This window comes from Castor canadensis, chromosome 13 (assembly GCF_047511655.1).
Source record: "Castor canadensis chromosome 13, mCasCan1.hap1v2, whole genome shotgun sequence".
In the NCBI taxonomy this organism is placed as follows: domain Eukaryota; kingdom Metazoa; phylum Chordata; class Mammalia; order Rodentia; family Castoridae; genus Castor; species Castor canadensis.
In genome coordinates this window covers 5,730,525-5,741,279 of record NC_133398.1, presented here as the reverse complement: position 1 = coordinate 5,741,279, position 10,755 = coordinate 5,730,525, and the positions used below count along the sequence as shown (strand labels likewise).

The 10,755-nt window shown below is 54.1% G+C and overlaps 1 protein-coding gene across 1 annotated transcript in view; it reads left to right on the top strand.

The window, feature by feature from the left end:
• Nucleotides 1-544: 544 nt before the first annotated feature.
• The window catches only part of Lamc3 (laminin subunit gamma 3), a 58,342-nt gene continuing 48,131 nt past the window's right edge, over nt 545-10,755 (top strand). Inside the window, exon 1 of the mRNA XM_020165599.2 lies at nt 545-932. Coding sequence (XP_020021188.2) covers nt 560-932 — 373 coding nt within the window. The 5' untranslated portion in view covers nt 545-559. The remainder of the gene's footprint in view (nt 933-10,755) is intronic.

Genomic DNA, 10,755 nt, shown 5'->3' with positions numbered 1-10,755 from the left:
TTCACCTCACCTTGTGGGGGAGGTGGGGCAGAGAAGGCTTCTCCAAGGTGGTATTTGTGATTCGAATCCTTGGGTACAATCTCTTTGCTTTGGGAACACTTGTTAGGGCTACTAGAGATGTGGGGCTGTGAGCATCCATCTTATCAACCTGCCTCGGATGAGCTCTGCAAAGGGTGAAGAACAGAAGGTTGATGTGCCCCCTTTTATCTCTGGGCTGCAAAGGCAGAAAGACACCGGGACGCATTTTCTGTTGAAACATCCCAACCAGCTCTGTTTACAGCTGAGGACACTGAGTAAGGCCCGTCATGGGGTCCCCGCCCAGCCAGAACAAGACACTGCCGGCCACGTCCACCAGGTGGGGGTGAGCGCGAAGGGACGGCGTGGTCGGGACAGTGGGGGTGCTGCCGGTACTTCTCCCTCCCTCCAGCCGTCCCAGCCCCGCTGCGGTCCCGCCCGCTGGGGAAGGCGGTCCCAGCTGCCGGCGCGGGTCCGCACCCATCAGAGCCGAGCAGAGCGGGACGCGCACAGCCGCGAGCGCACGGTGTCGGTGCGCTTGACCATGGCGTTGGCCGCGCTCCTGCTGGGCCTGGCGCTCGTGGCGCGGCGGGCGGAGGGCGCGGGCATGGGCGCGTGCTACGACGGCGCGGGGCGGCCGCAGCGCTGCCTGCCCGAGTTCGAGAACGCGGCGTTCGGCCGGCGCGCAGAGGCCTCGCACACGTGCGGCAGCCCGCCCGAGGACTTCTGCCCGCACGTGGGCGCGCCCGGCGCCGGGGCGCAGTGCCAGCGCTGCGACGCCAACCACCCCGCGCTGCACCACAACGCCTCCTACCTCACCGACTTCCACAGCCAGGACGAGAGCACCTGGTGGCAGAGTCCATCCATGGCCTTCGGTGTGCAGTACCCCACCTCGGTCAACATCACCCTGCGCCTGGGTAAGCACCACTATGGCCCGCCCCAGTATGGCCCGCCCCAGTGTCCCCGGTGCTCATTCCATCAAGGGTTCAAGGCAGAGGAGGAGGGCTGTGCAGACTGGATGTAGGAACCAGATACAGGAGACTCAGCAGCAAGATCTTTGTCCCTCTGTAGTGGGAAGGATAGACTGAGGGGCACCCCTTGAGGCTGCGGGAGCAGGAAGTCCCTTGAGTAGTCTGGAGAGCCATGGATCTGGGTGCAATGACAGCCTTCCGAAATGGGTTTGCATCCTAGAGCCAGGACTGGTTGGAAGGGAGAGTTGACACCCCAGCAGTGAACTAGTCTACTTCTGGGGTCTTCCTAATCCGGGGTCTTCTGGTCAGCTTCAGGAACTCAGTGTACATCCCCGCTTCCCTTAGGATAGGAGCCAGGGCCATCAGCATCAAACTGGAACAGTTTAGCTCTCTGGGCAGGAGCACCTGGCTTCGTTAGCTGGACCCAACCTTGCATAGCCTCCCCTACCTTGCCCATGATTCCAGTCACCTATCCCCTGGGCCAAAGTGTAGGAGCCCTTGGGTCTGGTGAATCAAAAATCTGCCTCCACCCAGCCCTTCCCCCACTCCTGGGAACTGGAATGCTCCCTCCCGGCTCCAAGTCCTTCTTGGGCCCCTTCTATGTGCGGGATACCATGCAAGGTTCCTGTCTCTTTTCTTCAACACCAAAATCCTCCAAAGTTTTGACAACTCAAGAGTATTTTTAAAACTCATTTTGGCTGCTAAACCTTACCTCAAGCTATTTATAGACCCTGTTTATCCTAGTGAGAGGGAATATACTGCATTTTGCTACTGAAATCTCGTTTGAGTACAGCCTGCAGCCCCAGAAACAATGATATAAGGTCTGTGTCATCTTTCTAAACTTTGGTTCTGAATTCCAAAATGCCTCTACAGCCAGTGAGCTTGGATAAGGGATGGTGGAACTGTATCTGCATTTTTCAGATGAAAAAATGTGGAGCTCAGAGTGGTTAAGTGTTTTGCTCAGTGACACACAGCTGCTAAGCGACAGTCTGGATGTGAACATCTGTGTTCACTGGAAGTCAGAGCATAAACTTGACATGAGTCCTAGTACTCACAACTGAGCTGGCTCTTCCTAGGCCAGGTTGGGAGAGCTCTGGGGAGGGCTGGGAAATGGTCTTGGAGATGGGCAGTGGGGAGGATAGTGAACCCCCCTCAGCAGAGTGAGCAGGTGCTCAGTTCCCAGGGCCCACGTCACCTTCTCCTGGCCTATCTGGACCACTAGGTGAGGCTTCTGAAAGGGGGCAGGTGATTGACCAGGCAGGAAGCCAATGAAGCTGGCCAGCAAGGGCTGGCAGGACCCCAAGGCCACAGGGGAAAGAATCTAGTGCAGGATGGAAGACTGTGGGGGAGACAGTGTTCCATGGCAAAGGGTGTCACCTGTGTCATGGAATCCAGACGCCTCTAAGGAGAGGACTCAACCTCAGGCACAAATGAGAGGAGAGCTGGGCAGGGAAGCACCCAAGCCTTTGGACTGGCAGTTCTGGGTTCCTGAGCACTGACCATATGCAGGGCCTGTGCGTGCTCTGAGCGGCCGGATGAACACTACTTGGAACCCTTAGACACAGGCTGGTTCTGGTCCTCCTGTAAGCAAGGAAGTGGGGCTCAGAAAGACCACACTGTGGGTGTGCACCAAAGACATCACACGAGCACACGAGCATGCACCCAGGCGTGTGCTACCCCTGGCCAGCACTCTTCCTATGGTGTACAGGAGCAGGCACATAGGAGCGGGGCTGGAAGTGTTTTACAGTGAGCAGTGAATGAATGAATGAGTGAGTGAGTGAGTGAATGGCAGCATCACATCCTGGACACTGAGCCAACTCAGGCTTCTCTTTTGCCTGCTCTGAGAGGCAGAATAGTGTGGAAATCACAAAATGGGGTTTCAGATTCTGGACCCACTCAGCCAACCTCTGGTCAGGTTACCACTCTACCTCAGTTTCCTGGTCTGTACAATGGGAATCAGAGTTGTCACCTCAGGGATGGCAATGCTGGTCCCAAGTGGACTGTGACACCCTTGTGTGTGAGCAGTGAACAGCCTCAGTCGCCGAGGATGGCTTGGGGCTGGGGCTTCCTCTGGGCTGGCTCTGCTACAGGGGAAGAGAAAAAGCTGGTCCCAGCTCCCAAAAGATGTCCTGACCCTGGCTGGGCCCTGGTTACACACAAGGGGGACTGGGAGCCCATGGCAGGCCCAGGTTGGCTGCAGACTAAGCCATGGATTGGGGGAAGGAGAGCTCTGGGGGCTTGGGGTCCCCTATTAGCTGAGGTGGGCTGGGGATCCTCCCCTCAGTCCTTGGGCCACCTCTGCATGCTGAGCACCTACTCTGCTCCTCCTTGTAGGGGAGAGTGGGCAGCAGGTCTGGCCCGGGAGGGAGTGGAGTGAGGGGCAGGAAAAGGAGAGGCCGCCCGCCAGTCTGGGATGGAGGTCGCTACTTTCCCAGCCCCCTGGGGCTCTCGACATCTGTTCCAGATCCTGTAGCCTTCCTGTCTGGGATGAAAGGCCTGAAAGGCCGAGGCGGATCTGACAGCTTGCAGCCCTCCACTGAGGCCCAGAAAAGCCAGCAAGGCTGGGGCCTGGTGGCGGGTGAGGAGAGTGGGGTGGTGGATGGTCACTGGTTATCTGAGTGACACACCATTCAGGGATGATAGCTATTCACTGTTTATGTGTCAAGATTTCACTGGGTCAGCATCTCAACGTGGCAGGGTTTGTTCTTTTACACATGGGTAAACTGAGGCTCTAAGGATGCCAACAAATGGCAGACCTCATGAGGGAGCTCTTCCAAATTGGATTCATGTAGAAATGAGAGCATCCAGGTGAGGCTGGCCCAGTGCTGGCTTTGAACCTTGATCCTCCTGATCTCTGCCTCCTATGTAGCTAGGATTACAGGCATGAAGCACCATGCTTTCACCCCTTGATCCTGGGAAGAATTCTGTCCACTGTAGTTCTCAGTGGGGTGAAGGTCTCTCCTTCCTGCTTGCTCTCTCTTGTTTGTTTTTCTTTTGTGTGTGTGTGGTACTGGAATTTGAACTCAGGGCTTCCTGCTTGCTAGGCAGGCGCTCTACCACTTGAGCCACTCCACCAACCCTGCTGCTGTTCTCTTGGACCCCTGGGACCTCAGAAAGATGCTTGGGTTCTCCGGGCAGAGGAATTCTAAGCCCCTGAGCGGAGGGTGAAATTGGAGGACAGGTGTCTACCAACCACTAGCTCAGTCCTAATGGAGTCTCAGCTCTTGGCTGTATGGTACGGTCCTGCCCTGAGGGGCTGAGACCAGCCACAGACAGAAAGGATGGAGGAATGGTGTGAACTACTCCAGACTCAACTCAAGACTATGCATTGGGAAGAGTGGTCCAGGCCAAGGGCATGGCTTGGGGCAGACGGGAGGCAGTTCAAGTGTTCTGGGACCCACAAAACCCAGATGGCCCCAGTGGAGGGAATGAGAAGACAATGGGGACCAACCATGGTGAGGAGGCTGGCCCCAGGCTGGTCTGGATGTCAGGGGACTCTGCAGGCTGCTGAGGAGCCTGGGGCCAGCTGGGTCTCCTGAGCCTTGGCTCCATCAGTCTTCCTGTCGAGTGGGCGGCCCTGTTTGCCTTGGCTGGGCCTGGAGCTGGGGGCCAAGTCTTCCTTCCTTCTCCCTGGGGGCTCTGGATGGAATGCTAGGCTCCAGGCAAGTCAAAGGTCAAGGCAGCAGCCCTGGGTAGCCTCCATCCATCCACAGAAGTGACCTCTCCACAGCCCTCGGGGCCCAGCTGGCCTTGTACCTCCCAATACCTCTTGGAGCCTCCCAGAACTGATCAGGAGGAGCAGCGGTGGCCCATCCTAGAGCCAGGGAGGGGCTGCCTCTCCCGGCCTTGGGGTCATCCCTGTCCACTTGACTTCCACTCCAGCTACAGCCACTGCCCTCAGCAGGACCATAAAAGGGCCATGAGTCTCCACTCTGAATTTGTACCAGTCTGCGTGTGCGGCCATTTCCAGCTGCTACTTTCTCTTCTCACCTCTGACAACCCAGGCTCCTTCATGAAACAGCTGGGTGCTGGCCCAGCTGAGCGAGTCCCTGACCAAGCTCCAGGATATGGAGTAAACACACACGTGTCAGCCCCACTCAGCTTAGAGGCGCTCTCCTCCGGGAAGCCTCCACCCTCCAAGGTTGGCAGAGGGCAGCCTGTGCTGTCCTGCAACCTCCACCTCTCCCCCCACCCCAAGGTGGGCCTCTCAGTGTGTCAAGGCTGGGGTTTGCTGCCATCCCCAGCTCCCAGTTGCCAGCTGTTTTCACAGCTGTTCCCCAGTGCCCAGCAAGGGCCCTGCGCAGGCCACTGGGTAAACTCTGACCGGATGAATAAATGGAGTAACAGCTAAAATCCATCTGTGCACATGCACTGTGCCTGCCTGGCACTGTCAGGACTGCTTTGTACGCATTTGCTCAGTGAGCCCTGTTATTGTTATGTCCATTTTGCAAACAGGGAAACTGAGGCACCACGTTCAAGTCGCTTGCCCAGGAAGGGAAGGTCAGGTACTTGGAATAAAATCACAGAGCTGGAAGTGATGGTGCTGGGCTGTGAACCCCAGCATGCTCACTGGGAGCGTGGGAGCAAGGGAGGGGATGCAGTGAGTGAATGTACACTGCCCTCATCCAGCACAGTCCTCTCCCTGTCCTGCCCTGCTCCCACCCACCCAGGCTGCAGCCCTCCAACTCCCTCTCTGGCTCCCTTTCATTCCCGTGCCAGCCCCTCCACCAGGCCTGCCCTCGCCTCACCTCATGCCCCAGCTTCACCCATTGGAATCGTAGTTCACATCTGCTTCCACCTGCTCCTCCCACCTTGGCTCAGTTTCACACATGAGCCCTGGACCAGGTGATTTAATCAGCTTCCTGAGCATCAGCCAGCTCTTAGACATCATTCAGGGGCCCCATACTTAGGGTCCAAAAGTAAAGACACCTGAGGGGTTCAAAGATGTCTGTGGATGGATGACGGATAAGCAAAATGTGGTCCATTCTCACAGCGGAATATTATTCAGCCTGGAAAAGAAAGGGGCTTCTGACATACTCTCTGGCGTGGTGAGTACTGAGGATATTACGCCGGCTGAAATAAACTGTTCACAGAGCAAGTGCTGTGGGATTCCACTTGCAGGTGGCCCTACAGTGGCCACATTCAAAGACGAAAGTGGAAAGAGGGCTGCCAGGGGCTGGGGAAGGACAAGGGGAGCTGGTGTTTAGGGGCAGAGTTTGAGTTGGGAAGATGAGACAGTTGGGGGGATGGTGGCGAGGGCCACGCAACACTGTGAATGAGCTGACGCCGTTTAACTGTACATTAAAAATGGTTAAGATGAAAATGCCATCTTTAAAAAGAAAAAAAAAGTACAGCCTTTCAGGTTGCTGGTGGCTCACTCCTGTAACCCTAGCTACTCAGCAGGCAGAGATCAGGAGGATCACGGTTGGAAGCCAGCCCGGGGCAAATAGTTCACGAGACCCTACCTCGAAACAAAACCCATTACAAAAAAAAAAAAAAAAGGCTGATGGAGTGACTCAAGGTGTGGGCCAGCAGATGATTGTGGCTTGAGACCAGCCTGGGCAAATAGTTCTTGAGACCCTATCTTGAAAATACCCAACACAAAAAAAGGGCTGGTAGAGGGGTTCAAATGGTAGAGCAGCTGCCTAACAAGTGTGAGGCCCTGAGTTCAAACCCCAGCACTGAAAATAAACAAATAAATGGTACAGTCATCTCTTTCCTCCCCAATCTCTCCATGTACCAAAGCAGGAAATTCACAAATCAGCTCCCTCTTGCGCCCTGTGAATTCCGAGGCTCCCAGCTCACCAGATCATTCTCTTTTTGCTCACCCTTCATTGTCAGCCCCTCATCTGTGTATTGCCTGCGTTTATTTAGGATTTGTTGCCATGGTCTTCAAAGCCCTGCCTCCTCTCACTGCAAACTTGTATGTTTTACTAGTGCCTCAGAATCCTTCTTAACACAAAGCCCTAGGTGGTCATCCATCAGATGAAACCTATTTGCTGTCCCCAGGTTAGACAGGAGACTTGACAATCTCGATTCCTATCAGGGGCTTAGGTGTGCTCCAGAAATGAAGGAGCCGTGCTGGGCCCAGGCCTGGTTTAGCCAGACCCTTGTGGCCTCTGTCATTGTATTATGGTCACAAGCAGTCCCCGGCTCCTCACCGTGCCCAGGACCGCGGGCTCAGGGACGTCATGATCTACCACTGCCTGGGAGCAGCTCTCCAGCCTGGGTCTGATCCCGAGGTGGGGGCAGCAGGATCGCCCACGCCTTCCCAGCTCCACTCCTGCTGCCCCTTCCCACCCCACCCCAGCTCTGTTTCCCAGATGGCTCCAATTAAAGGGCTTTGTTTTGTTTCCATTTTCCCAAAAATAAGCCTCGCTGTTTGGAGCTCCCTGTGCTTGGTCAGTACCGGATGTGGGCAGGCTTGGTTTATGAGTGTCCCTGTGTCCTTCTTGATGGGTTTTAAGTCCCAGCTGGTGGAGAGCTTGGCACCCCTGGTGCTTGGCTTGGGTGGGTGACTGCTGCACTGGCTGCTGGCCCAGCCGGCAGGTGAACACTGAGGGGAGGGCAGTCAGGTGGGGCCTCTGTGTCTCTGAGGGCAGCACCCCCTTCCCAAGGACCCCCCAGAGCCCCGTGGGAGGGGTGCTGGCTCCACGCAGCAACTAGGGGGTGCTGTGGACAGGTAGAGACTCAGCTCTTTTTTTCTTTCTCTTTCTTCCTTTGCATTGGGAATGGAACCCAGGGCCTCCAAATGCACGAGAGGCCAGCGCTATGCTCAGGCCATGCCCCCAGCACTTTTGCTTTTGAAATGAGGTCTTGGCTAACTTTGCCTAGCTGGCTCAAACTCTGAATCCTTCTTCCTTTGCCTCCTGAGTAGCTGAGATCACAGGTGTGGACACCACAACTGGCCACCTCTGTCTGGCACATAGTAGATGCTCAGCCCAGTGGGATGAGCCAGGACACATGGAAGCCAGGGAACAGTGTTCCAGGCAAAGGGAACAGCGTATCGGCTGGCTGGGAGGTGGAGAGCAAATGACCAAGCCGCATCACTCCCAGATAACAGTCAGGGATGAAGCTTTGGTCCAGATTTCCTGGTGGCAACACACCTGCCTCTATCATGCTGAAGACTCACTGGACCCTGGACCTTGTAGGCATGTGGGCTGTGGCTGTGGATTTAATCCTTGTCATGCTTAGAAGGTCTTGGGGCTGTTTCCTTTCCCAGCCTTTTGGTTGCCTTTGGCAGGAAGTTTTTATCTCAGAGCAGGGATTAAGTTGCTTTCTTGGCTCTTCTAATTAACTCTGCTAACAAACAGTTCCCGCCGAGGCTCTGATGTTGCCATGGCTGTCTCACCTCCGGCTTGGCCCAGAAAGAGAAGCCGTGTCTCTGGCCGTGATGCTCTTCGCTTGCGTGAGATCCCAGTGATGGCCTTTTTCCGATCGTGCGGTCTCGCTGCCGGCTACCTTTTAAGTGACTCCATCCCTCCTTTCGAGAGGTGTCTGGTACCACAGTGTGACCGGCACAGCCTGTGCCTGGCACACCTCGTGCTGCACATCTGGGCCCAAGCAGGGGATCCCATAAGGGCGCCCTGATCCCCCGCTGTTGGCCACACAAGCCTTCCATTTAAGGGACTTGGAGTCACAGTGCCAAGCTGAGCTGCGAGGAAACTTCGAAAAACATCTTAAAAACGGAACATGGCAAGGCGGTTGCTTAAAAATATTTTTTTTTTGTCAAAATGTGTTTTCTCCTGTTTTAAATTAGAGCAAGCTTTCTGGGGGAAATATAGAAAACAGGACTGAAAGGGGAGTCACTCCGAGCCCTGAGGATGAAGAACCTGAGCAGTTGGGTGCCTTTCTCTGGGAGTATTCTTTAACTTTTTTAACTACATAATAATTTTATTTCTCAAAATCTCTACAGACTTTGTTTCTCTCATCAAAAGGCTGAGCAGGCTCAATGACTGGTGACATAGAATTGTGACTTTTACATGTCAAAAATAAAATGCTGCTTAATTAGCAGGATGCATCACCTATCATCTTGGGCCTTCCCCTCTCCCCCAACTTTTTTTTTTTTTTTTTTTTTTGGCAGTACTGGGGCTTGAACTTGGGGCCTTTTGGCTTATGAGGCAGGTGTTCTACCACTTGAGCCATTCCCCTAGCTTTAGTTAATTTTATGCTGAGGCTGGCCTGGATCCTGTGACCCATGTAGCTGGGATGGCAGGCACACACCATCACATCCAGTTTTATTGGCTAGATGGGGTCTCATGAGCTTTACTGCCCTGGCTGGTCTTGAACTGAGATCCTCCTGATCTCCATCTCCCATGTAGCTGGGATTACAGGCGTGAGCCATTACACCTCGTCCTTCATCATTTTGACATCTGCTGTCCTGTGTACTGTGAACTCTGTCAACTGTCTTGGTGGCTTCAGTCACCATGGGAATTTTTGTCCCGTAATTCCTTGACTGTTTCCATGTGGTCCCAGTTTTTCCCTCTGGTATAAAATGCCTTGCTGATCGTTTTGCTGTATTCAGGCTTCTTTTCTCAAGTGAATTCCCCAAAGAAGGAGTCCGTGTGACTCTTCCTCCATGTCGCCAAGCTGCCTTCCCAAAGCCCCAGTGTATTTACTTTCTGACATTTTTCTTTTATTGTGGTGAAGCGCGCATAACACTAACCATCTTAACGACTTTTCAGCGCGCAGTGCGCCGGTATTAAGCAGAGCCGGGCTGTGGTGCAGCCTTCACGCCAGCCCTCTCCAGAACCCTTTCATCTAGGGAAGCAGAAACTCTGTCTCCATTAAACACTGACTCCCCTCCCCTGCCCCGGCCCCTCTGTCTCTGTGACTGTGACCACCCTGGGTGTGTCATGTAAGTCGAGTCCTCCAGTCTTTGTCTTTTTGTGACAGGCTTCTTCCATTCAGCAGAATGTCCTCAGGGTTCATCTATATTTTAGGATTGTGTGCCAATCCTTTTTAAAGGCTGAGCAATATTCTATTGTATGGCTAGACCACACATTGCTGGTCCGTTCCTCCACGGATGGCTTCTTGGGTTATTTGCTTTTTGGGGCTGTAATGAGTAACAGAGATGGACATGACTGCAGGCGTGTGTGTAGGGGACCCTGCCTGCCATTTGCTGGGGTTCGAGCCTGAGGAGGAGTGTGCGGTCATGTGGTCTTTCTGCTTTTACTTTCCTGAGGGCGCTGGACTATCCCCCACAGTGGCAGCACTACAGCTGGCACCCACATCCACAGCACACAAGGCGTTCTCCACGTCTTCGAGATTTGTTATTGTGTGGGTTTTTGATAGTTCCCATGCTCCTGGATGTGAGGTTTGCATAGATATGTGTATATGTAAATGTGTGTATTTGCATATGTAAATGTGTGTGTGTATGTGTGTGTGTGTCAATAGCCTATGGAGATATAAGTCACATAAATAACACACATCTGACCCATTGGTTTTTAGGATATTCATAGGCTTCTGTGCTCATCACTGTAATTTGTTTTAGGACATTTTCGTCACTTGTACCCATTAGCAGTCACTCCCCATTTCCCCACCCCCCCATCCTGATCCCCAGCCCTTGACAGCCACTACTGTGATTTCTGTCTTTGTGGATTTGCCTATTCTGGGCATTGAGCGTGAACGGAGTCCTCTCACGTGGGCTTCTGTGATTGGTTTCTTTGCCTTGGAGGCCCAGGAACTAAGCAAGGCCCCCTGGCTGTGGCCACAAAGGACTGTGGGTAAAGTGGCTTTGTAATTGCAAGTCCCATGCAGCTGGAGGAGC